Source organism: Thermomyces lanuginosus (assembly GCF_041956635.1).
Source record: "Thermomyces lanuginosus strain ATCC 200065 unplaced genomic scaffold VTN49scaffold_40, whole genome shotgun sequence".
In the NCBI taxonomy this organism is placed as follows: Eukaryota; Fungi; Ascomycota; class Eurotiomycetes; order Eurotiales; family Trichocomaceae; genus Thermomyces; species Thermomyces lanuginosus.
The window spans coordinates 431,118-455,614 of NW_027192374.1; the positions used below are offsets into that span (position 1 = coordinate 431,118).

General features: G+C 53.4%; 11 protein-coding genes across 11 annotated transcripts; 5 read left to right on the forward strand and 6 right to left on the reverse strand.

The window, feature by feature from the left end:
• Nucleotides 1–141: 141 nt before the first annotated feature.
• Nucleotides 142–747, forward strand: VTN49DRAFT_6120 (uncharacterized protein; the record flags this gene model as incomplete). Its single annotated transcript, XM_069414254.1, has 1 exon — nucleotides 142–747. One exon carries the CDS (start codon nucleotides 142–144, stop codon nucleotides 745–747), a length of 606 nt encoding a protein of 201 aa, XP_069265518.1.
• Nucleotides 748–2,155: 1,408 nt separating this feature from the next.
• On the reverse strand, nucleotides 2,156–3,248 carry VTN49DRAFT_6121 (uncharacterized protein; the record flags this gene model as incomplete). The annotated part of the gene is made up of 2 exons (XM_069414255.1): nucleotides 2,156–2,800; nucleotides 2,862–3,248. The coding sequence occupies 2 exons, from the start codon at nucleotides 3,246–3,248 to the stop codon at nucleotides 2,156–2,158; spliced, it is 1,032 nt and encodes a 343-aa protein (XP_069265519.1).
• Nucleotides 3,249–3,643: 395 nt separating this feature from the next.
• VTN49DRAFT_6122 (uncharacterized protein) lies at nucleotides 3,644–5,309 on the reverse strand (the record flags this gene model as incomplete). Its single annotated transcript, XM_069414256.1, has 2 exons — nucleotides 3,644–5,101; nucleotides 5,157–5,309. The coding sequence occupies 2 exons, from the start codon at nucleotides 5,307–5,309 to the stop codon at nucleotides 3,644–3,646; spliced, it is 1,611 nt and encodes a 536-aa protein (XP_069265520.1).
• A 330-nt stretch (nucleotides 5,310–5,639) lies between these two features.
• Nucleotides 5,640–6,725, forward strand: VTN49DRAFT_6123 (uncharacterized protein; the record flags this gene model as incomplete). The annotated part of the gene is made up of 5 exons (XM_069414257.1): nucleotides 5,640–5,735; nucleotides 5,794–5,901; nucleotides 5,961–6,026; nucleotides 6,235–6,453; nucleotides 6,672–6,725. The coding sequence occupies 5 exons, from the start codon at nucleotides 5,640–5,642 to the stop codon at nucleotides 6,723–6,725; spliced, it is 543 nt and encodes a 180-aa protein (XP_069265521.1).
• Nucleotides 6,726–6,766: 41 nt separating this feature from the next.
• Nucleotides 6,767–8,604, forward strand: VTN49DRAFT_6124 (uncharacterized protein; the record flags this gene model as incomplete). The annotated part of the gene is made up of 4 exons (XM_069414258.1): nucleotides 6,767–7,649; nucleotides 7,700–7,769; nucleotides 7,821–8,307; nucleotides 8,362–8,604. The coding sequence occupies 4 exons, from the start codon at nucleotides 6,767–6,769 to the stop codon at nucleotides 8,602–8,604; spliced, it is 1,683 nt and encodes a 560-aa protein (XP_069265522.1).
• A 346-nt stretch (nucleotides 8,605–8,950) lies between these two features.
• VTN49DRAFT_6125 (uncharacterized protein) lies at nucleotides 8,951–9,300 on the reverse strand (the record flags this gene model as incomplete). The annotated part of the gene is made up of 3 exons (XM_069414259.1): nucleotides 8,951–9,045; nucleotides 9,104–9,228; nucleotides 9,287–9,300. 3 exons carry the CDS (start codon nucleotides 9,298–9,300, stop codon nucleotides 8,951–8,953), a joined length of 234 nt encoding a protein of 77 aa, XP_069265523.1.
• Nucleotides 9,301–9,682: 382 nt separating this feature from the next.
• On the forward strand, nucleotides 9,683–12,170 carry VTN49DRAFT_6126 (uncharacterized protein; the record flags this gene model as incomplete). The annotated part of the gene is made up of 7 exons (XM_069414260.1): nucleotides 9,683–10,017; nucleotides 10,113–10,278; nucleotides 10,332–10,462; nucleotides 10,511–11,063; nucleotides 11,111–11,907; nucleotides 11,959–12,029; nucleotides 12,088–12,170. The coding sequence occupies 7 exons, from the start codon at nucleotides 9,683–9,685 to the stop codon at nucleotides 12,168–12,170; spliced, it is 2,136 nt and encodes a 711-aa protein (XP_069265524.1).
• Nucleotides 12,171–12,597: 427 nt separating this feature from the next.
• On the reverse strand, nucleotides 12,598–16,275 carry VTN49DRAFT_6127 (uncharacterized protein; the record flags this gene model as incomplete). Its single annotated transcript, XM_069414261.1, has 3 exons — nucleotides 12,598–12,726; nucleotides 12,794–15,849; nucleotides 15,915–16,275. The coding sequence occupies 3 exons, from the start codon at nucleotides 16,273–16,275 to the stop codon at nucleotides 12,598–12,600; spliced, it is 3,546 nt and encodes a 1,181-aa protein (XP_069265525.1).
• Nucleotides 16,276–16,967: 692 nt separating this feature from the next.
• Nucleotides 16,968–18,527, reverse strand: VTN49DRAFT_6128 (uncharacterized protein; the record flags this gene model as incomplete). Its single annotated transcript, XM_069414262.1, has 1 exon — nucleotides 16,968–18,527. One exon carries the CDS (start codon nucleotides 18,525–18,527, stop codon nucleotides 16,968–16,970), a length of 1,560 nt encoding a protein of 519 aa, XP_069265526.1.
• Nucleotides 18,528–19,222: 695 nt separating this feature from the next.
• Nucleotides 19,223–20,272, forward strand: VTN49DRAFT_6129 (uncharacterized protein; the record flags this gene model as incomplete). The annotated part of the gene is made up of 1 exon (XM_069414263.1): nucleotides 19,223–20,272. The coding sequence occupies one exon, from the start codon at nucleotides 19,223–19,225 to the stop codon at nucleotides 20,270–20,272; it is 1,050 nt and encodes a 349-aa protein (XP_069265527.1).
• A 420-nt stretch (nucleotides 20,273–20,692) lies between these two features.
• Nucleotides 20,693–21,907, reverse strand: VTN49DRAFT_6130 (uncharacterized protein; the record flags this gene model as incomplete). The annotated part of the gene is made up of 2 exons (XM_069414265.1): nucleotides 20,693–21,673; nucleotides 21,779–21,907. 2 exons carry the CDS (start codon nucleotides 21,905–21,907, stop codon nucleotides 20,693–20,695), a joined length of 1,110 nt encoding a protein of 369 aa, XP_069265528.1.
• Nucleotides 21,908–24,497: the final 2,590 nt, after the last annotated feature.

A 24,497-nucleotide genomic window follows, 5' to 3' on the forward strand; every position in this document is an offset into this window, starting at 1 on the left:
GGAGATACAAGAGAAGGTGCTGGGGCCGGAACATTAGACACTCTCGCCAGTGTCAGCGACCTTGGATGGGTTCTTCAACACCAGGGCAAGTTTGACGAGGCAGAGGGAATGCATCGGCGTGCGCTAGAGATTAAAGAGAAGATGTTTGGCCCGGAGCATCCACAAACTCTCATCAGTGTCAGCAACCTCGGATGGCTTCTTCAACACCAGAACAAGTTCGAGGAAGCCGAGGGAATGTATCGACGTGCACTAGAGACTCAAGAGAAGGTGCTGGGGCCGGAACATTTAGTCACGCTCATCGGCGTCAATAATCTTGGAACAATTCTTTACGACCAAGGCAAGTTCGACGAGGCTAAGGCATTGTATCGGCGTGCCCTAGAGATTCGAGAGAAGGTGCTGGGGCCAGAGCATCCAGATACCCTCAACAGCATCAATAATCTTGGAGCGTTTCTTCAAAGCCAAGGCAAGTTTGAAGAGGCTGAGGCAATACTTCGGGGTGCCCTAGAGATTCAAGAGAAGGTGCTGGGGCCAGAGTATCCAGACACGCTCATCAGTGTCAGTAATCTTGGAACAGTTCTTCAACGCCAGGGCAAGTTTGACGAGGCTGAGGCAATGCATCGGCGTGCCCTAGAGATTCGAGAGAAGGTGTTGGGCCCTGAGCATGCAGACACGCACATCAGCGTCAACAGTCTTGGAAAAGTCCTTCAAAACCGGAGGAAACTTGATGAGGCAAGGAGTATGTATTAACGGGCCGTAAAGTTCCTGGAAAAGGTGCGAGGCCCGACCATCCGCTGACGCGCGCCAGTGCCAAAGAACTTTACAATTTCCTGCGGATGCGTGACAGGGATGGAGAGAAAAGCAGAAGGGAATGGCATCGAGATAGATCAATTGGCATTGATTGTGATCTTGGGTCATCACGATCTCCTTGATCGGAAGCTTGAAGAAAGAAGAACATACGGAGTACATAAAATACTAGAGGGCCCTAGATACAATGATACAATAACATGTGTCGAAAAATTAAGTCACTGAGGGTTGTCATTGCCATCCAATGGGGATCATGAGGTATGTTACCAGCACACAGCCGTCATCTTCCGGTGGGTTTAACACCAGCTCGTAGCTGATGTCTTTTTCCCAAGGCAAGAGAAGTGTATCCGAAGGGTGATCCAGTCGGCAATCGTATATGGAGCGGTGCCTTCCACTGCCCGATGGAACTGGGTGATAAAACCCAAAGCATCTCCAGGGACCTACATAGGTACTCAAGAAGCAATCTGCACGCTTATGGAGGGTCACCAGAGGATACCAAGCGTGCCAACAAGGGCTACAGAGACTAAAGTTTATGCCAATTCCCTTTGGGCTTCTATCCCAACAGCCGCGTCGCAAAGGTCAAAAAGAGACTACCCGTGCCTAGACCAGTTGAAACACGGCAGTTGGGCAGCGGTCGCCAGGAGGCTGAGAACTCCGTCGGCGGCGCCGCGGGCTAAACGAATACAGCTACGATCACAAAGATTAGAGGCGATTACTCCGATAGGGACTACGAAATGTCTCCAGAAACATGATTCGATGTTGTGACATGAGATTTGAGCAAGTGTTCCATGCATTTCTCAACCTATCAAAGCAATACCTGCTCCACAGACAGATGCATGTCTTCCTGTTGCCGGCATCACAATAACCTGGCCGCTCAGTTCGTCAGCCGAACCAAAGACAAACTTCTCCGCTCCGAAAACTGATCCTAGTGGAACCGCGTCTTTGTAGCGAGGGCCTGAAGTCCGCCATACGAAAGCCAAGTGCGTTGGGTCTCCGGATTCAAGGACTGCTTTCTCGGTAAAGAGGAAGGCTTCCTAGAGTTTTACATAGGCCTTCAACTTGGAACGGTTTCGATTCCAGTGTGCGGACGAGTGCCAAAGATAACGGAGACCGGAGGTGTCACCCTTCTTCCTCGGTGTTCTATCGAATATGGCTCTCATGGGCTCAGGATCCAGACTACGCGAATCCCGCTTCACGCAAAGGATCCTGCATTGTTGTTAGTCTACCTTCGCATCATTTCACTTTTTGGCTCTCCGTACGTTGTTTCAGACGGTCCTTTAGCAGTGACAATTTATTCAAACAGTAGCTCATTCTAATTACTTGTGGAGTATTGTGACAAAATTGACATTGTTCAAGCAGCCCAAAATACCCGGACAGTCATTCGCTCAAGATGATTCCGCCAGCCGGGGAACCGCGCACGCAACCAAATCACTACCTCGTCCCCAACACACATGTCCCTTACGGCCTGCCCGTTCAGCGTCGCTCGACCGCGGCCCTGGTGCGCTTGAATATCCGCCGCCTCGTTCGAGTCTGGGGCGATCGAGTCGCGGTAATGCCAGGCAATGTTATAATGCTCCAAAGTTTTCGTGGCAGTCCGGTTGCACTGTAGCTTGGTCGGCGGGGGAAGGAAGGGGTATAGATAAGAAGGCTGATGTTCATCTTCCCATCGCTTCAAGCCTCCTTGCTCTTGTTGCCCTTGCTCAGGAGGCTGCTCCGGCGGTTGAATCTCCGGATTCGGCACGATGATGCTCGGCACATCCTTCCCGTCCTCATCCTTGGGAATCTCCACGTGTCGTCGTGATTGATGCTCTGCAACGCCCTCCCGCGCAGACGGCATGATGTAGGCGTCGAACCAAGTATACGATCTGTTATAGGTCCCAGAATCTCCGTACTCACCACCCCAACCTTGATCGCGCGAGGAAAATTTGAAGACGATCTTGCGCGCAGGGTGCAGGCCTCTGTGTGGCAGTACTTGGACCTTCTTCTTTCCATCATCCTGAAAGTTTCGTAGTCAGTAACAGATCTTCTTCCAGGAGCAGAGAAGGGTTACAACTCACGGAATCAGAAATGTCAATACACAACGGAGCCGTCCGTAAACACTCCTTATCCCGATCCTGCGAGATATCAATTGGCGCCGGATGCAGCGTCGCACTGATCGACGGCCAGTATTCGGCCTCGTCGAGGATCATATCCACCACCTCGTCGGGAACAAGTTCCTCTTTTCCTTTTCGAATATGTCGTAGAATTTCCCGCACTTCTTGCACTTGATCAAGACTTGGGTAGAAGGTATCGTCATCATCTTTAGGAATTGCGGACTGGTCATTGGCAGTATTAGGTTCGGCGTCTTCGTCGCCTTGCCGATGATGAACCCTGCCAGGTGGGCCGACGACCGGTGGTCGCCGGAGATATGGGTGCGGCACCATGCCGGGTCGAAGTACCACCATGGTGATCAATTGAAATAGGAAATGGGCGAGAGCGAGAAAGGTCAGAAACTGGGTGATGAGGTCAAGGAGAGGGGTCATTCGAGTGGTGCCACTTTTATATTAGAACTTAGCGCATTGATATGAATCGTCAATGCCGAGCATAGATGCCTAAGTAGTATCTAGTACCCTGTTGAAGGTGGCGCGGTGAAACTGAACTTAATGGAGTTGTTGCCTGGTCAGGGTTTCAATCAATGCTTAGGCTCCAGAATGACGTTGGTTCAAGCTGTTAACATGAACCTGGATTACGTAATAATGCCCTAAGAAAGATCATAGTCACATGCAAAACGCTCTATGTACCGAACAGTAGAGAAGTTGTATACACTTGACGACACAGTCGAGGAAATCATAGAATATCATCACTTCTTGTTCTTGCCAGATGCACGCCATGCTGCCGCCCGTCGCGCGCTCCGCGTCTTGGGTTTTCCTTTGATCTTCTTCTTTGCCGCTCCGCGGGACTTGGTTTTGAGCTTTACGCTGCTCGCACCCTCGACAGCGCGCTGGCCCTCAAACACAATGTCCGACTCACGCAGTTTAGCCGCACCCGATTTGCCCAGTAGCTTGCCCGCGCGGCCTTGCAGGGTTCTGTCGACACTGCTAGATGACGAGACGACAGACCTGGGTGCCATCTTCTTCTTGGTCACCTTTTTCGCCCGCGTTACGCGTAACTTTCGCGGTAACATTGGAGGGAATTTCTTGCCGTCCAATAGAAGAGCTTCTTCGACGCAGTTGGGGTCGTAGAACTGCACGTAGGCGAAGCCCTTGCCGACGCGGGTGGCCTGATCGCGCACAACGCGCACGTATTCGACGTTGCCGCGGCGTTGCTCGCCATTCTGTTGGGTGCTTGGGTTCTTGCCGGTATGTTCGTTGAAGGTACGCCATAGGCCTTCTTCAACATCAGCGGGCTGCCTGTTCTTCTTCTTTTTCTTCTTCTTTTTCTTGTCTGAGTCTTCATCGTCATCATCGGATTCGGGTTCTTTATCGACAAAGTCTAGGTTGCCGACGAAGACGCAGCGCTTGTGGTCCATTGGCGCAGGGTGCGCAACGCTGTCCACACGTAGGTGTCGGTCAAGCACGATTGTGCCGTTCAATGCAGCCGGGGCCTTCTGCGCCGCTAGAACTGTTGAAAAGACAACGTAGGCATTGGTGCTCGCCGTCGTCTCGTCCATTACTAGCTTACGGGCATAAGCGGCTTTTCGAGGAATTCCGGATGTACTGTAAGCCGTTGAGCGGAATCGGATAGATTCGATTTTGTGCGGTTTATCTGCCGGAGGTAGCGTTTTGAGAAAGGACGCCACGTGCGCCAGGAGCGTCTTCTTGGCCCGTTTGGACTTGATGGCGAGGTTGGAGACATTGCCCAGGAAGACCGTGCGGTTGGACTTGTCCAGTTCCGCGGCCATGGAGTCCTTGGATCGTGTTTCATGAACGGGAGGAGGACTTTCGCGGTCACTGCTTTCTGATGAGCTGTCGTCATTATTTTCTGTTGCGTCGCTCCTGTCCTCCTTGTCGGTAGCGTTTTTCTTCTTATCATTTTGTTTCGCGCGCTTGGCAGCCTTCTCCTCTTCTCGTGCAACTTTCTCCAGGTAGGCCTCCTCGAGTGCCTCGTCGGCTCCTCTCTTGCGCTTTCTGCTGCGGGTCTTCGCCGACAGCTCGTCTTCTGCACTTTCCGCGCTCTTGTCACTGTCACTTGCGGACAGAACATCCTCCATGTCCTCTTCCTGGTCCTCGTCCTGAGCTTCAGCCGCTTCGGATTCATCTTCAGCTTCAGATCGACTCGGCAGCGTGTACTTGACCGAAGGAGCCTTTACTGGACCAGCCTGTCTTGAATCAGTAATTCCATTCCCACAGTCAGAAGCATCACAAGGAACGTACACTGTTCTCAAACAGCGAAGCCAGCGCGGGATCAATTCCGGAGCTCGCTCCGGCCAGGAACGAGGGTTTTGCAGCTTGTTCATTGTTCGCTGCGGGAGCTTGCTCGGCCGTCGAGGCCGCAGACTTGGACTTTTTCCCAGACTTCTTCCCCATGGCGTGCCAGCACCAGGACAACAACTGATACTTGATGCGACAACGCCAGTCGCTTAACAATTGCTGTTTTCACAATTGGATGGGAGCTCTACGATTTTCAGTTTCCGAACCAGTCGGGAATTTTTTGTTTGCGAACTTGGGTCTTGGCGGAAAGGTCTTATCTCCACGTGACTTGAGATAAGACGAGTGACGATATGACCGAATGATCGAGAGTCTGGCGGTGTTGTCAAAACCATGACTGGCTCAATGAGGTTGCATCCAGCGTGGTTGTATTATTCTCCAAAAGATTAAGCTGCGAATCCGCTCGTAAACTGCGTATCCCGCTGTCTCATGCCGTTTTCCGGGCTCTCGCGGGAAGATCTCCGGGTAATCGGCCCCGAGTATTCTCCGCACAGCCCTCTTCTCGACTCGCTAAGCCGAATCTCGGTCGATTCTGACAGTAGAAAATGATCCCTTTTGCATAGATGTCATCTATCGCGTACAGCCCAATAGCTGTGTTCGCCCTGCACGTCATCAGCGCTCTCTCCGCGGCCAGGCACTCCAACAGCCGGCCAAGTGTACCCTGCACGTGACTCTGACGACAGCGAGGGCGGTGAGAGAATTCTGTAATATGATTGGCGCGATATGGCTCGGAGACTGACCGCCCGGCAGAAAACAAGCCGAGCCCAAGAGTCTTTGCTGTGCTCGGGGGATGGCCCCGTGGTCTGCAGCCACAACGTGCCTGTCTGACTGCAGAATGCGATTATCTCTGAGCTGCTCAGTCATTCCCACGTCTGTCGCTTGTTAGTTGCTGTTGTCTGTCTGCGTTTCTGTTCTTTTTCTGTCGCCTGCGGTTCGGAGCCCACCTGATCCTCTCGCTCTTGTTGTGTGCCGTGACCGTTTGCCGCTCTCTACTTGCGAGAGCTCACCTCTTCAACGTGCGCAGTCCCATGCAACCATCGCTGGTCGCTCGCGCGTCCGGAATCGGTGTACGGTGATAGTCGACGTTGTCGTCGTGACGGCCGTGCTCGGGCCGAGTGAGTGCGGTGGTACGATCCGCTTTTGCGTCGCCAGTGGGGAGCTGCTGGCAGTGTCGTCTATCGCGGGAATCGCAGAGCCGAAGAAAACAGCGAATTCGGGTATCGCTGGAGGCGCATTAGCGAGGGTATGTGATATCTTTCTTTTGGAGTCGAAAGGGCTTGTCCTGCGTCGGGTGCGTCGGCCGTCAGTCACTCTCGAGAGTATCGACGCGATGGGCAGCTCAGCAGAACCACGTTGATGGACACCAAACCCTACTAGTGTTCACTTTCTATGTTGTTACGCGACTTCAACTGGCTGCCATTACAATGGGCTTAGCGATGCTAACCAGAGTATTCTTGACAGAGCAGCCACCTCGTGTCGAAGCGCCCTCCAATCCATCGTGGAGCTCGAGATTGAAAAGAGCATACTGGACATAGCTACTATCACGACCATATTCCATGGAGCCGGCCGAATCTAAAGACCCGGCGGGGGGTGGCACCGTTGTGGTCGACCAAGGTAGCTCCAATGGCAACTCCAACCTGCCATTCGACCCGTTGGGGGACGATGGTCGCTCCAGCAGCTTGAGCGAAATTGATGATGTCTCGGAACAAGAGGTTTCTGATGACGAGTCGCTGCAGCTCGGGAAACCCCCGACAGAGCTGGACTCTGAAGCGGAAACGGAACGGATCGACGAATCGCCGAGTCATGTGCGCACTAGGCGAGACATTATTGTGAGTGCATCGCGCTTCGAGAGCAGTCCCAGCAAGCTTGCGCAGTCGACGACGTACGATGACCTCGAGGAGGGGGACGAGGGCGACGTAGAGACTCCCAGCAAATCGCGAGCCTCGTCCAATAAGAATGGCTTGGCGCATTCGGGCGATGAGCCGTCCGTACCTGAGGATACCGGGAGACTGCCGTCTCCGCCTGACCTCGCAGGCAAGAAGCGTAAGCGTGTGCAGTCTGGCGACGATACTCCCGCTGCTACGACCGATGAGGAACCCCTGCGAAAGAGGCGGGGATCCCTTCGAAGTGATGCTGGCGAGGATACCGCGAAGGTGGCGCCAAAATCCCGCGAGGCAACGGAGGATCCCACCAAGCTCGATGCGCCGTCTCAGCGGGAGACGCCTGCCGAGGACATGTTAGATGAAGACGTATCTGTGCCGGCTTCCCGTACGCGCAAGGGCAAGAAAGGGAAACGAAGAGGGAAAAGGACCAAAGATGGTGACGACGAGACCGAGAACGGAAATGCGGAAGCCGCTGAAGAACAAGCTGATGAGGACGAAGGCGGTGACGCTGCGGATGGCGAAGATGCAGAGGCAGCAGGGAAGTCGGAAGAAGAATGTAAGTGTGGAAAATGCTGCTCGTGATTCCAGTTTCTAATTCTACGGCAGTGGCACGGAAGATTTCCGCCATTGAGTCCCTCGCTGAGCTCGAGAAACAGTTTGCTATTCTACGCGACAAGTAAGTGATCCAACGACGGACATTGTTGATGCATTGCTGACCTGAACCCAGGATCTATCACGAACGGATAGCCAAGCTGGACCAGGAACTGGAGCAGCTGAACAGCCCAGAGCCTACCCATCCGGAGCTCCTTCGGCAGCTCGAATGCGTGCGACAGCATCGAGACGCCAAGATCAAGTACGAGCGTACGCTATTCCAGTATCGGATGCAGTCGCTGCTGAACAAGAGCCTGGCCGAGCGGGCTCAGATACACAGCACCTTCTTCCAACGCATTCGTGATGCCCGTGAGCGGTACTCGTCGGCCGTCAGCAAGCAGTTTTATGCAATCCAGCACGATCGTTTCAGGAGCGAGGAGATCAGCGCGCCGCACTACATTCCGTTTCCAAACCGGCGGTCCCAGCAGGTTGCGCAGCAGATGGCCTACAACCAAGAAGTGTCCGTCATGGCCGGTGTTGCCAAATACGTCGGGTTCCCTGCGGCCCCGGAACTGGCTCCCGCGCGGCCGTCGGTTATTGAAGAGGATTTGGCAAAGATGGGCGTAAGTCTTCCACCGTCATCCTGCCTCGTCAATATATCTAACATTGAAATTTAGATTTCTCCCGAACCGCGGTCGACAGGGGTCTCGCGAGGGGGCTTGTCAACGTGGACTGGACTCCAGCGTACTTCGGCGACGGCCGAGGGCAGTCTTGGAGAGCATCGACCTTGGGGTACAAACTCAGCGTACGCTCAACCGTCCGCAGCACCTCGCCCTAATTACGGATTCAGTCCCCAGCCCTACGCAAACCCGGCCGCTCAGAAGCGGGTTGTCGACACCAATGGTTCGGTACCTCGGTAGAAGACGTTTGTACTTTCTGCTTCATTTCATCATGAGCCTGCTACAGTATTATATCATAGATCTGATGAATCTGGCGGGGCACTGTGATTTTGTTTTTTCCATTGTATTCGGCGTTTGTGCGGTTAAATGTGTTTGATGACTCTTCTCATGTACAGATGTTACCTGATGCTGTGACAATAATCAGACCTTTTTATTGAGAGGGGTTCCTCCGATTTATAATACTAATAATGTACAAAGTATATCATTGCAAGCCCGTATTCCGGCCACGAACTCCATCCTCATGCAAATGACCCAGAGAACCTCTTGTATTCAAACACACCGTACGATGGTAGATATATTCCTTTCCTTATCGTTGTTGGCCTGGCTTCCTCTCCACTGGTTGATCAGGAACCTTGACATCCGAGAAATCTTCTTGCCCGACGGCGCGAATCGTGAAGGCATCTCGAAAGCACAATTAGCAATGCGAGCTCTCATAGAATGTGTGTGAAAGGATCCATACAGACGCCGATCGTAAACATGCATAGACCCAGACCCGTCAATGCATTCTTGACAAGATAAGGCCGACGGGCACGCAGCAGCGCGGCGCCCGCGCGGAAATCCTTGTCATAGTAGGAAGAGTTGAAGCTGTTCGAGTGGGTTAGTTGGGCAGCATTGAATTGGGAAGGGTTTGGAAGAGACGAACATTCCCGGGGCCATTGTGGGAGATTCCCGCAGGAAGACGATTCACTGATTGATTCTTCCGAACTAAGAATGGAGAGGGCTCTGCCGTCCAAAAAGTTGAACTCGCAGTCAATCGATCAGGTCTCGAATCTCGTGATGGTTCAAATGCCGGCGCGGCGCTGATTGGCTGCTGAAGTGCTAACTCTGATTGGCTGACTACTTTGCCCTGTCTGTCTCGGGCCAACGTGAATTGAAATTCAACGTCGCGTCTCTCATCCAGCTGTTCCACGCAGATTTCGTACAAATTTAAAGGGCTTTCTGGCCTTGGAGCCAGCTTACCCGTAAGATTGAGCTTGCCAGAGTCCTTTCCATTCGATCCGATTGCCTGCCGATCGCGAGGCCACCCCCCGGCCAAACCATGGCGCAACCTATCAGCCTCTCCGAGCAGCTCACCCAACTGGAGGCTGCTCGGCATCTCGTGCTCAGCGACGCCGCGCTGTATCCGCAGGTCATCCAGGGCATTCTTCCCATCATCGGTCCCCAGGCGCGCCTGGAGCTGCGTCGCTGGGGAGCCGAATTCCTCGCCGAAACTTTTGCCAGTCCCGTCTTCCCGTCACCGCAAAAGGAATCGCTGGTCGAGACCGTCCTGCCGACGTTACGCGATTTGCTAGATGATCCCGCGCAGGATCCCGCTGTGGTGAAGAGTGTGGTGCAGACCGCGGCGAGTATATATCCATTGGTATTTCGACATGTGTATGTGCTTTTTCTCTTTGTTTCTTGTCTCTGGAATTGCCGTATCTTGTAGACGACAGGCATGTAGTAAGCCGGCCAGTCTAACCTCTCTATAGCATCAATCATCCTGATGCCACGTCTCTGTGGCAGCAAATGACCACCATCAAACAGTCGATATTGCAGCGGATGGACACTTCGCCGCATCCAGTCCGCGTGTGCTGCATCAAGTTTGTGCAGAGAGTGGTTCATGTGCAGACCCCGGCTGGCATTGCCGATCCAAGAGTACGTTCGTGCTTTGTAGTGTTTTGTGGACCAGCTGGTTGACGGCTTCTTAGCGACCCGAGAAGAACGAGACGTCGATTGCCCTCGTACCGCGAGGGCATGCGTTGTTGCAGTTACCGGCCTTGGAGGCTGAAGCCTCGGGCCTGCTGGATCGGTTGTTGACGATATTGCAGGACAATTCTGAGTACGGTTCTACCGCAAGGCAGTGCCAGCCAGTTGCTAACTGTCACAGTGATGCCGTACTCGTCAACGCAACCCTGAACTGCCTAAGCGTGCTCGCCCGGACTCGCTCATCGGTGTTCAATCGAATCGTCGAGACGATCCTCGACTTTAACCCTCTCGCGTCGATCAACGGCTCGCTGACGCCCGCAATGCGCGTCAAGATCAAGTCTATGGAGCGCACGGCGCGAGCGGTGCTGATCTACCTCGTAAAGCGCAGCCCCAACCATCCCCTAGCTGGCAAGATGCAACAACGCATCGAGCGACTGTCACAGTCGCGCTTAGATATCCTTGAGGAGAACTCCCGCAAGCGGGGGATGCCGCCAGAGCCGACAGATGGAGTCGACAATGCCAAGCGAGCAAAACTGGGCGTCGAAGCGCCGGTAGTGCTCAAGATTCCGCCTCTGCCGCCTGGGCCGACAAGTTACGCGCAGCTGTTTACGTTGACAGAGGATGCAGGGCTGGCCTCGTTTGACGTCAAGCAGCTGCCAGCGGACATGGTTGTGAGGATTGTGGTGCCGTTGCTGGAACGTGTGAACCAGGACTTGCTGAATCAGGCTGTTGAAGTATGTCTAATAACCTGACTTGAATGTGCCACGGCTAACAAACATAGGGTGTCCGCGGTCGTTACCAAACTCTCATGGCCGAGCAGGCCAGAAAGGCAACTCAACCCGCGCAGGAAGAAGACGACGACTACGAACCAGAGTATGAACCGGCAGACATAACGATGCCAGACTCTCAGCTTGCAACAACAGGAGAGTCTCAGCCAGAACCGGACCTTGCGCTTGGGCCGTTCGTCCTTCCTCAGCCTCCACCTCTTTCTGAAGATGAGGCGCGAGAGATAGGGCAGAATGCGGTAGAACGGGTCTTTGGCATGGCAGTATCAATGCCCGGGAAATCGACAAACAAGCTGCTACAACCGAAGCTAGGTTTTGCGCGGCTCGCGGGCAGCACATTCGACCGGGACGCATGGGTAACTATGCTAACCCGACTTGCGAGCCGGGCCTCTGCCGGCCTAGACAGTTACGAACAACAACAGCGTCAGACCATCGCCGACTCGATTCGTGAGATGCTCTACCGGTATATCCTGGAGGACTTCCGACCCCGCATCAACGTGGGCATATCATGGATGAATGAGGAATGGTACAATGACCGCGTGCAACTTAAATTCGCTGCCCAGCGCCGGAAGGAGAACCCGGATCAGAATGGCGATGATGTGGGGGTTCCTTTGCACTACGACCGCTGGGTCATCCGGCTGCTCGACGGCATCTTGCCGTACCTTGACGCGCGCGACAAGGTGTTGATTCGATTCGTCAGCGAGATCCCCGAGATCACGCGGGAGATTGTCGCGCGGGTACAAGGGTTGGCGCGGGATCCGGAGCGAGTGGGGTTGTGTGTGCAGGCTTTATTGTAGGTTTCCTTTCTACTCACTTCGGAAGTGATAGAAGCTGATGTGTCCAGATACTTGGTAATGTTCCGTCCGCCGGCTAGAGAGATGTGCCTGGATGCCTTGGAGGAGGTTTATCGAAGCTGTACGAGCTACCCCCATCACCCTCCTTGAAACGAGGTCATTGCTAACGCGGAATATAGATGAAGCAGCCCGTCCGTCCGTCGAAAAGATCCTTACGAAATGGCGGCCACAAGCATTGAGTGCTGTGAATGGGGGGTCATAGATTCGTTCAATTCATTTGAATATCTTTCTTGTTAATTTCTAGGCTGTATGGCTGGTGTCTTACGGGTGTTGGTTTGGTATCATGATATGATTGATGCTGGGGACTGGGACAGAACGGTCGGAATAGATAGACTGCACTTTCATTCAAAGGATGGTCATCGTTCTCAAATACCATATCAATATTAAACCGCTGAACTTTATCTTTCAACTCTATTCTACAATAAAAGCCAAATCTGATTATACACATTGCATAGAAAGAAAACATCGAAACGTCTATGCTTTCCTTCCCAGGATGTTCGCTAACTTCATATAATAACCACCATCATCCAATTGTAAGACGAAACCCGAACCAAAGTAGGGAAGTTTTTTGGGCAAGGATTTTCTTTTCATTCCGTTTTTCTTTTTCGAGGAGGAGTTTTTTTTGCGGTTTACATCATCTTTTTTCCCGCGAAATCAGACCAACTCCTGACCTCCGGCGGGACGACAATCTCGCCATCGGGTTTGAGTTCAGGTCGCGGGAGCTTCTCATGCATGCATTGAGCGAAGAGTGTTGCCGTCTAAATCACTTTGTTTAGCACATCTAATAATATTGGATGGGGGGAGAGGAGGTAGGGGAAAGGGTACCTGTCGCTCCATAAACAGCGGCACACCAAAGTCGACGGCATTGCGACGCATCACGTAATCCTCATCAAGAAGGGTCTGTCCACGACGACGAGCAAGGTTGAACACGCCGCGGATGTCGTATTTCTCAAAGACTTCACGCAGGGCGCGCTTGTCCTCGCGCGGGAACTCAATCACCGACACGGAGGCGCCCTTGACGGCCTGCTCGACGTGCGACTTAACGTGGTCGTTGGCCGCGTAGAGCTTGTAGCCCAGCGGGTGCAAGTACTCGACGATCCGAGCGAGGTTGTCGAGGTAATCACCACCGAAGAGGAGACCCTCGCCAGGTTGGGGAACGCGGAAGTTCATCGTGGCCTGCAGAGATGCCCAGTAGGCTTCGACGACGTCACGACCGAAGCAGGCAATCTCGCCAGTGCTAGCCATCTCGACGCCCAGGTAGGGGTCGGCACCCGCGAGACGAGTCCAGCTGAACTGAGGGACCTTGGTGGCGACGTAGTCGCGGCGGGTTGCCATGAGGTCAGTCGGCTGGGGCACGTCACGGCCGACGAGCGCTTTGGTCGCAATGTCAATGAAGTTCGTGCCCAGGACCTTGCTGACGAAGGGGAAGGAGCGAGAGGCGCGCAGGTTGCATTCGATGACCTTAAGCGCGGGTGGCTGGTCGGGGGTTTCGCCATCGACCTTGATGATTTGCATGTTGAATGGGCCAGTGATGTTCCACGCCTTGGCGACCTTCTCCGCAATCTCCTTGACGCGGTCGAGGACGGCCTGGTCAAGGTTGGCCGGCGGCAGGACCAATGTCGCGTCGCCCGAGTGCACACCGGCGTTCTCCACGTGCTCACTCACCGCGTGCACCAGCAGCTGTCCGTTCGAAGCGACAGCGTCCACATCAATCTCCTGCGCGCCCTCAATGAACTTGCTGATCACGACGGGGTGGTCCGGCGACACAGCGCTGGCGTTCACCAACTTCTCCTTGAGCTCCTCCGGACTGTAGATCACGCTCATCGCCGCTCCGGAGAGAACGTAGCTCGGCCGCACCAGCACCGGGTAGCCAACCTCCTCGGCAAACGCCTCGGCCGCGCTCACAGACGTCAGCTCCCGCCAGGCCGGCTGGTCCACGCCAATGCTGTCCAGGATCTGCGAGAACTTGTGCCGGTCCTCCGCTCGGTCAATGTCCACTGGGTTCGTACCAAGGACTTTAGCGCCGCCTTTCTCCTGCAGCCGCAGCGCAATGTTCTGCGGCAGCTGTCCGCCGACCGACACCACGACGCCCGACGCGTTCTCCAGCTCGTAAATATCCATCACCCGCTCGTAGCTCAGCTCCTCAAAGTAGAGCCTGTCCGCCGTGTCAAAGTCCGTAGAGTACGTCTCCGGGTTGTAGTTGATCATCACAGTCTTCTTGCCCATCTCCCGCAGCGACAACGTTGCGTTCACCGCGCACCAGTCAAACTCCACCGAGCTGCCGATCCGGTACACACCGCTGCCCAGGATGATCGTCCCGTGATCGTCAAACGTCACGTCGTGCGACGTGGCGTTGTACGTCGTGTACAGGTAGTTGGTATCCGCGGGGAACTCGGCCGCCAGCGTGTCGATCTTCTTCACCCATGGACGGATGCCAAAGCTGATCCGCCGCGCGCGCACATCGTCCTCCGTCGACCCAACGCACTGCGCAATCTGCTTGTCTGAGAATCCCAGTTTCTTCGCCTTGAGCAGCACCTCCTTGCGCAGGCCAAACAGGCTGCCAATCTCCTCCAGCTCCTTGTAGCAGTCCACAATGTTCTGCAGCTTGTACAGGAACCACTTGTCGATCTTGGTCAGCTCGTGCACCCGGTCGACCGAGTAGTTCTCGTGGAGCATGGCCTGGCCCACCGCCAACCACCGACGGTCGCTCGGGTTCCGCAGTGCCTCGTCCAGGTCATCAAAGTGATCGCCCTGGAAGCCCACAAACCGCGGGTCCACTTGCCGGATCGCCTTTTGGAACGACTCCTCGAAAGTCCGACCAATGGCCATCACCTCGCCGACCGACTTCATCGCGCTGCCAATGTCCCGGCGCACGTGCTGGAACTTGCTCAGGTCCCACCGCGGGATCTTGGTCACAATGTAGTCCAGGGACGGCTCGAAGTTCGCTGTCGTGGTCTTGGTTACAGCGTTCGGCAGCTCCGGCAGCGTGTGGCCCAAGCCGATCTTGGCCGCCGTGTACGCCAGCGGGTAGCCAGTCGCCTTGGACGCCAACGCCGACGACCGCGACAACCGGGCGTTCACCTCGATGACCCTGTAGTCCAAGCCGTCCGGCTGCAGGGCGTACTGTACGTTGCATTCACCGACAACCCCGAGGTGACGGACGATCTTGATCGCCGCCGTTCGCAGCATGTGGTACTCTTCGTCGGACAGGGTCTGGCTGGGAGCAACGACGATACTATCTCCAGTGTGGATTCCCAGGGGGTCAAAGTTCTCCATGTTGCAGACTGTGATGCAGTTATTCGCAGCATCTCGCACCACCTCGTACTCGACTTCCTTCCAGCCCTTAAGCGACTTTTCCACCAGAATCTGCGGCGCCAGGCTCAGAGACCGGGACGCCAGGTTCTTGAGTTCCTCGCGGTTCGCCGCGAATCCGGAGCCCAACCCACCCAGGGCATAGGCCGAGCGCACGATGATGGGGTAACCAATGGAGTCAGCGGCGGCCAGGGCCTCGTCGACTGTGTTGCAGGCAATCGACTCCGCGATGGGGATGTTGATCTCCTTGAGCGCTTTCGCGAACAGGTCGCGGTCCTCGCTCAACTCGAGGGTCCGGATGCTGGTACCAAGGACCTTAACATTGAAGCGGTCGAGGATGCCCATGCGGTTCAGTTGTACGCCGAGGTTGAGGGCCGTCTGTCCACCAAACGACAGGAAGATCCCGTCGGGCCGCTCACGCTCAATGACATAGGTCACGTACTCGGGTGTCACGGGTAGGTAGTAGACTTCGTCGGCAAGTTTGTGATCCGTCTGGATAGTTGCAATGTTGGGGTTGATCAGCACAGACCGGACATTGGCCTCCTTCAGGGCCTTGAGGGCCTGGGAGCCTACACAAATCTGAGCATGAATTTCTTCCCTAAGAAGTTCATAGCCATGGTTTCTGTTCACATACCCGAGTAATCAAACTCTCCCGCCTGCCCAATGCTCAACCCACCACTGCCGATGACCAGCACCTTTTTCACATCGACGAGATCCGGGCTGCGGTGCAGCGCATCCCGGGCAAGATACGAATGCGCGTAGGGACTCTCCTGCGCCAATCGCCGGAGGCAGCTGGAAAATAATCGCAGCTGGTGCGAGCGCTGTGGAGAGGGCGCGTATTGTTTTGTTGTTGATCGCAGCCCAGAGACCGTTGTTCGGGCCGGAGAGTATGTTGACCGCGCGCGCAGCGCCGATGCCGCGGATCGGGCGTCTGCAAGACTTCGGTGGCGAAGTAATGAGGCGGCTTGTTGCCCGCCTCGGGTCCAGAGAGCCATTGCGCCGGGGCGAAGGAGACAATGGCTCTAAAACGAAATTTTCTTTTATCTTTTGGGGCTTGCGAGCAATTGAAGCCCGACAGACAGGTCTCGAGCTCTGCAACCCTTGTCTGGTCCTCTTCTCCACGCGCAATTGGCAATCAACAAGCAAACAGAGGATTGAGTTATTGAATTGAAGAATAACGGACGGACGGGAAAATAAGTAGTCCAGTGATATGAGTCATTGGAGAGCTTTTTTTTTGCGAAAACCGACAAACGAGCCAAGGATCGACTCCGATAAGGCTCCGGTGTGCGAGTACGGAGAAGGTTGGTGAAATTGTTTTCAAGCGCGATTTCGGGAGGTAATTTTGCAAATTAATTATCCAATCAGGAGTGGTATTTGCTTGAAAAAAGGCAATGTCAACAATGATTAAGCGAGGGTTGCGTAATACGAAGTGTATTTTCAATACGATAAATTACGTTCCCCATCAACTCTTAGCCAATTCTTTGAGCAACAAGCTTCGTCAACAAACCGGGACCATAGCCGAATCTACCTATGTATGAGCAAGTTCATGCCCTCAAAGATCCAATGCTGGTTAATGCCATTGATTTCATCTCATGATACATTCAATCATGTCCGTCAATGTTGTGCCATTAATTGGATCTAATCGTCATCCCCCATCCTGGAGAATGGATCAATGGTTTAGAAGTCCTTAATCATTAGTAGTGACCCCAATGCCTCCATCCAAATCGGACCACGGGCCCGTGCGCTGCGTGGCAGCTCTCCGTCGCCGCGTCGAGCGCACATCCGCGGCCCAGATGTCGCTTTCATCCGGGTCAGGGTCTTGGGCCTTTTCTGCCGAGTAGTCTTGCTTCAGCAGCCCGTACACCGACTGAAGAGTCTCATTGGTGCTCTGCGCCAGCTCGGTCGCCAGCTCAATACGCTGGTCGACGTATTCATCGTCGTGGGACCGCGCAGCGTTGGACGCAAACGCCCAGGCTCTAGCTCGGTCGACAATTTCGTCGACGGACTTTTCTGCCGACCGGTCTCGGGACCCTGGAGTTGAGCTGATATGCTTGAACTTCTGCTGGCGTGACAAGAGAGGATATTCGGGGAGCAGGTGGCTCTCATGGGCCAGCCGGTCGAGCGCATTGAGGAGGTTGGTTCGTTCTTTGCCGAGAAGGCCGGAGAGGTAGGATCGCTGCAGGGCCAAGGATTTTTGGATTTTGGAGCCCGGGAAAAGTGCAGCAGTAGCTAGTTTCACAAGATCGGCTCTCTCCAAACCGGATTCTGTCGCGGCTTGAGATTGTACAACCGGTTGTGAAGGCCTAACCTCCGCGGGAGGTTCCGAAGAAGGCGAAGGCTGGGATAGGGCTAGCGCATCGAGCAGCGCCTGCCGCGCGCGGATATAGGATGCATACTGCTCTTGAATCTCTGCCTTGCGTTCCTCGACCAGCTGTACCGACGGCCCGGTGAGGGCAGATGACACCTGTTCTATGCCATCTTCCTCCGAGCTGGCGTTCGCCAGGTGATCCTCTACCCATTGAACCAACTCGTCGCGCGTCCGTTGAAGTGCGACGGCCCTCGAAGTCGCATCCACGCTACTCTTTGTCGTCTCCTGTAACCTTTGTGTCTTGACCTCGTCTAAGAGCTTCTGCTCTCGATCGAGTCTGCGCTTTGCCTTTATGACAGCCTCTTCCAACTGGGTCAACAGTTCTCGGATCCTTTCCTGGGCGTTCTCCGATCTTGATGATCGTGAATTCTCGCCAAGGTTATCTAAACTTTGAGTTGTGGCGGCCTCTGCTTCGGGTAAAGCGCTCGGGTCTCCGTTCTTGAGCTCCTTCAAGTAGCGGTCAAACAATCGAAGTCGCTCGTATCGGCGTCGCTCGCGGAGAAGGGCCAGATATTCCGACAGTATAAGACTATCTTGGGATTTATTTTGCTCTAATTGGGACGTAGGACGAGATTCGGTTTGCGCGATTGTGTCGGATAGCTCATGGTAGGCTCGGCGCGCGGCCACATGCTCTCGCAACGCGGTCAGGTAATCCTTTCTCACCCCCGGCACGTCGACCGGCCGCTTCACCTCGGTGATTCCATCGATCGGCACGCAGGAGAGCAAGTGCGAGGAGGCATTGGGTGCGTCATCGGCACGTACAATGTGTGACTGGAGATAGAGGGTCAGGGCCTGGCGGATCCGCCGCAGTTCCTGTCGGGGTTTGAGGAATGGAACGAGCGGCTGTGCGGCGGATGGGACCTCAGCTTGGCGATTCATGACGCCAACTCATGGCAATCAATGGCTTTGATAAAGTAATTTCTCCCTCTGTCGGGTCATTCCCACTATTGTGAGCTGAGATTGCGGCCTGAGGCAGTTGGTGGAGCAATTCACCGCGACTCGACGCTATCTGATAGATCGACATTTTCAATTAATATCTTGGTGGCTCTTGGAAGCTGGCCAAGCCCTACGAGTAAGGAAAAAACAATGTATTGGTGTCCTCCCATCTGTAGCAATGACTCAAAACTGCTCCGCATCCGCAGCGCCAGTTCTGTTGTTGTGTTCGCCAGTTATTCATCCACCCATCTGGCATCCCGGAACCACGGGCACGAATTTCAGCGATCGATCGTACGGCCCGACGATCGGATTCTAACGCATGCACGACGCCTCGTCACAGGAAACAGATTAGTGTTGGAGGTTGATCAGGGCCGCGCGCCAGTCAGCGTGGCCATCGTTGGCCCGCGGGACCCATTTCGCGCCCCTTTTGCGCTGGGATCGGTCGCTCCTGTGGGGGACAATCTGCGCCAAAAACGCGCCTAATGAAGTCAGAACAGCGCAGCAAACTCACACTAACCTCGTGTTGACCTTGTTGATCATTATTATTATGTGTAATCCATCCAAGACTGGCTGCTCCCGCAGCCTGCCCTGATAAGTCTCTCCCCTGGCTGGGAGATTGATCACATCACTCTATCATCATGGCGCTGTTGTCAGAGTCTCGCCTCCAGGGTCTGCGACGCCCGGGAGCGTCGCTGTTGAAGAGGGGCTCAACCAGCAAAGCGCCAGAGTCAGTGACGACATCATTTTCCAAGGTCGACTCGACGACGGTGTCGCCGGTGACCACCAGCGCCAGCACGAGCACATCAACCGTTAGATCTCCCTCGGTCAAGGAGAAGAGCCTTCCCCCTATTCCCATGTCATCATCCTTGTTCTCTGCCGAAGACAACTTTATTAGTCCTAGCCCTGTAGGGCTGCAGCCATCGTCGTCGAGCACCACTTTTCAGCGACCCGCCAGGACAACATCTTTGACGCCGGCGTCCGAGTCGCGATCGCCTGGGATTCGATCGCCGAACTCGTCCTTACCATCGTCGGCGTCCAGGCCGCCGGTTCAGAGGAAGCCCGTCCCTGAGTCCGCTTTCGCACCCGTTTCCAAACCTACTCCCCAGCCGGAACTGGAGGAGCCAAAGCCGGAGAGGAACAACATCAACAATGTAACCTCGCCTCAGAGTTCTGTCGAAACAGGGCTAGAGGATGGCCGGTTACCCGAAACGAAGCAACAACTACCTCTAAGACGGGACAGCAGGCAGCCACCACCACTATCCCTCAGACAGCATCGGCCGCAGCCGCAGCCGCAACCGCAACCACAGCTGCAACCACCGGCAATAACGACAAAGGATTCCGACAGCGTGCAACAAGACGGCGGAAGCATAGATACCCAAAGCCAGAGCGACGGGTTAGATATCCCAAGCACTCCGAACACGCCATGGGTACCCCCAACACCGGACCCCATGGTAGTCGCCCCTTTGACAACGGCGCACTATGAGTGCTACCAGTCGCACCGCTCAATGCCGATATCCAACAATTACTGGTGCGCAACCCCCTGCATGACTTGCCAGAAAATGGACCAGGAGATTCGACACCGGTGCGTCTTCTGCGGCCTACGGATATGTGCCGATTGCTTCGAAGAACTGCAAAAGGTGCCGTCGCGGTCCCTGCGGGTGATGATGGTAGAGCTCTGCAATAATTGATTCGTTCGCTTCGCTCTTTCGTTTTCTTTCTGGTTCCTTCATTCTTAATTCCCTCGACACTCTCGTTTCGTCTCTCTCTCTCTCTTCTTTTCTTTTTTTTTTTTTTTTTTTTTTTGTATAATGAGTTTTGGGATGCTATTTGTTTTATGGCGTTGAGATTTGGACTGATGATCGGGCTTTGACCTGATGTATTTCGGATTCATTTTTCGATCCTGGCCAGTGGCCATTGTACATAAGCTTTATTGCTTGATGTGAAGTACATAACCATTTAGACTCGTGGTGGAAACATTGCGTTATTTTAGCTGTGATCATAAATCAATTGTATGCAGATTTGTTTGAATCTATTCATTTTGATACAGAAAACTGGAATAATGCAATGCAATCCAACCAAACGCCGCCAATGCCATGATATTTAGTTTATCAGTCATGATCCTCTTCTGTCAAGCCAGGACACCCTTCCATGTCCTTGGTCTCATAGCGATATTTACACCAAAAGCAGTAGTTGTGCTGCTCTCGCAGATAGAGTACTACGCGCCGTAGTCTCTCCGGAGGCTCCAATGTATTGAACTCTTCCAGCTCCGGATCTTCCGGTTCATCGCCCTCCTGCTCGACAAAAGAGGTGTTCTTGTCGGGTGCGGGACCCTCTATAGCCTGAACGTCGTCGCGGTCGAGCGTCGGATCCTCGTAGCCCGGAAGGTCTGGTCGCGGGAAGAAAGACGACGGGAGCGACGTTTCCCGACGACGCCGCTCCATTTCGAGCCGTTCGTGCTCTTCGCGTGCGCGAACCATGCCGCGGTAGACCACGGGGATCTGGGATAATGGCTTGAGGCGAACTGTGTCTTTCTTCTTTGCCTTTGGCTTATCCGCAGATGACGATTCATCATCACCGCCGCTGCCATTCTCGCGGCCCTCCTCCTTCTTCTCTTCCGCCTCGATATCTAACTTCTCAGCTACTTTCTGCGCCGCGACAATCTGCGCTTCAATCCGCCGTTCTTCGCGTTCTGCGCGCATCCGTTCGCGGTACTCGCCTACTTCTGCCTTTGCCCGTTTGGTGACCTGCTCTGCCTCCTCCCGGAACTTGCGCTTCTTCTCAGTGTCGAGCCCGATGCCGCCGCGATCCTCCTTGACCACTAACCGCAACGGTTCTGCGTGCGCCTGCACCCACTCCGACGCTGACGTAGCCATGGAGGAAGAGGAGGCATCATTCTCGTTTCCGTCGCCTGTCGTGGGCTTTGGCTTCGGTTTTCCGAGTGTATCGCCCGGTTTGAAGCCGAGCTTGGCCATCATCTGGAACCCCTTGTTGCTGGGGTCCAGCACACTCGAGGACAGCGCTTCTTCACGCCGCTTAGCCTCCTCAGCGGCACGCTCGGCCTTGGAGGGCACCCTTGCTCTTGCCTCTGCCTAGAACCCCGTTCCCAACTGGTCAGCGGACGTAATTCATTAATGACAAGCCACAATCCCTGGAGAGAAGACGGAGGCGCCTTGAGGGGGACTAATATCACGTACCTCGCGTTGTTTCCGGAGCTTGCGCTGCGCAAAGGTTTCCCTTTGCGGCGGCTCCTCAATGATCATGGACATGTAGTCCTCCTCTTCATCTTGAGAGTTCTCCTTTTTGGAATCATGATTGCCGGGCATGATGGCATCGGCAACTTGCGCCGGATGCTCAACAGCTCAACTGGCAAGGTCGCGAACAGGTTCCATTTGCACCAACTCCCAGCATGTGACGGGCTTTGCGTTGCACGTGACTACCACCACTTCAAGTTTCGCAAGATGAGAATTGAAAACAAAAATAACGTAAATTTCAATGGAATTGGAGCTTATAATAATGCTGCCTCAGGCAACTAACACAAGCACGTGATCAGACTGCCCTAATAGAGCCCATTTGGGAGGTTGTTCAATGAGAAACCCTTCATACGTTCAAGTGTGAACTCTGAGGCAAAAAGGCAAACAGAAGAGTCAAATTGCCAACCGAGGATAGCAATGGGGGAAGGATATATCCGAATAATTAATCACGACAGCACTGCGCCTTCAGGTGAAATAGTAAATACGAGTACACGATCGGCTCCCTCCTTTCAGTAGTTTACTGTCTTGGTGACAATAGAGGCTAGAGATCACCTAGATAGTTACACGGCTGCGGCTGTCGCGAATTAACAGTTCAGTCGGATTAGGTGAGCCTCCCGTTCTAATTCGTGTTGTTGGCTCCAAATGGGGTTTGTGTACTGAATGCTTTGTAGGGTCTGAATGAAATGTAAGAATCCACGTGATAAGTTTTGTTTGTTTCGGGGAAATAACTAGGATTAATTATATTCCCTTTACTTTTTTTTTTTTTTTTTATTGTTGGGGTTTTAGCTCAGGGTACTCCTCGAGTCCCAAGATAGGACGTGGCTGCAGTTCATTCGAAGCTCTCAACGTAATCGACGCAAATGGCATGAGCGATAAATACTATTTCATCTCGAAGAAATGGGGGTTCAGCCCCGTAGAGGCACCTCGGCTACAATTGCCCACTTGTTGTTTCGGGCCACAGGGATGATCATTCACAAGTTTAATGTAAAAACCATATTGGCTATATTTTGTTTCCATGAACGAACAACTTATGTCTGCTCGTGGTGTCATATCTGCCGGATGCCCTCATCGTGGTTTTGCTGACTCAGCAGTTGAAAATGCACTTTCTTCTGCCTGTGAAGACACAAAATTTGCGGCAGCTCCACGCCAATTTCCGGATAAGGTATTGCGCTTAGGTTATTGAATTGGACAATTATCTTCTGCTTCTTGTATGAAACGGCCCGGGAACGTAAAAACTTTGAATGTGGTTTTGTGGTTGCGATTTTCTCCGAAATTGGTAGTTAGGGCTGTCGGAACGTGTTCAACGGCCGATTAACTTTGAAAGCCTTAACCTTGTCCCAATATTATGTATGGGGGCCAATTTGCGGATTTTGGCAGTACTCTGTGCTTCCCATTCGCTGATGCGGTCTTCTTGACAGTTCTTGCTACTTTTTCGGCAATCATAATTAGAGAGCGGGAACCCTGTTTGAATTCGAAGCCATGAGTCCGACAGAATGGCACGAACTAAGGATGAAGACATGTTGGTGTCGTTGTTCTGACTGTCGATCCCTACTATTTATGATCCATATGGCCCCAGCATCCAGTGTATTTCCTAATAGTACGTACCAGCATCAATATAACCTAATACAATATATGACTATGGATTCCCAACAATTTCCTTGCCCAGTCCGACATATGGTTCATTCAATGGGATATTTCATATATAGCTGATGTCGTCGAAACGCGTCCTAATGATGTTCGTTGGACTTTTTGGAGCAAAGTTGCGCCTTAACATAGAAACAAATGCCGCAATAATTTTGGAATATGACACGAAGACAAAGAGCTATCTGAAAAGCCTACGATGACAATTCCACTGAGACGAGTATGAGTAGTACGCTGTCCCAACATCATGAATTCTTTCGGAATTATGGGGAAACATGTTCAGTAACGATAGGCTATTATGGTAGGGCTGCTGCCTAAGAACATCTATAGATAGTACTATATAGATGGTACTTGGACAATTGATACCACGAGAGCACGCTCCGCCGACTCCCAACATCGTGATTTATCCAGAGATCTAATGCCAAATTTTCAGCTTTCAAGGCATGCAAGACGTGTCATCAGTAAGGAGTAGTACTAGCAGAACGAGGCTACCAGTACTCCGTACAGCGGGGCTAACTTTGCGCGTGGCGATGCTAACGCCAAAGTGAACGAAAGATCAGATCACTGGTCCTCTGGGAGTGAATCTATTCACGAACATGGAGTTCATGATAAAATATATACTTCAATCTGGAAGACAAGATGAGTGCTAATTGCTGAGCTCCCTGAACTACTACGAGGAGGCTAGGAGCACAATCCATCAATGCATCATATTAGACAATTGAAGCCACAAAACACACTGAACATTCAGCCGCACACTCATTTCGGTCTACCCGCCGCTGTAGTAAGCTCTGGAACCAAGCGCAACTCCCGACATTCCTTTAGCACAGTATGAGGAGACAATTGTAGCCATTTCGCGATTTCTTGCTGAGAGTCCGCGGAGGTGATCTTTCCTGCTTCCAGTCACGTGAAGATAGGTACTTACAGAACGAAGTACTTAATGCATTAAATTTGTCGATCTTCCGGCTTGGAACCAGAAAGCACCAATCGCAATCTCTGCTTTTCCATGACGCGCGTCACTTAA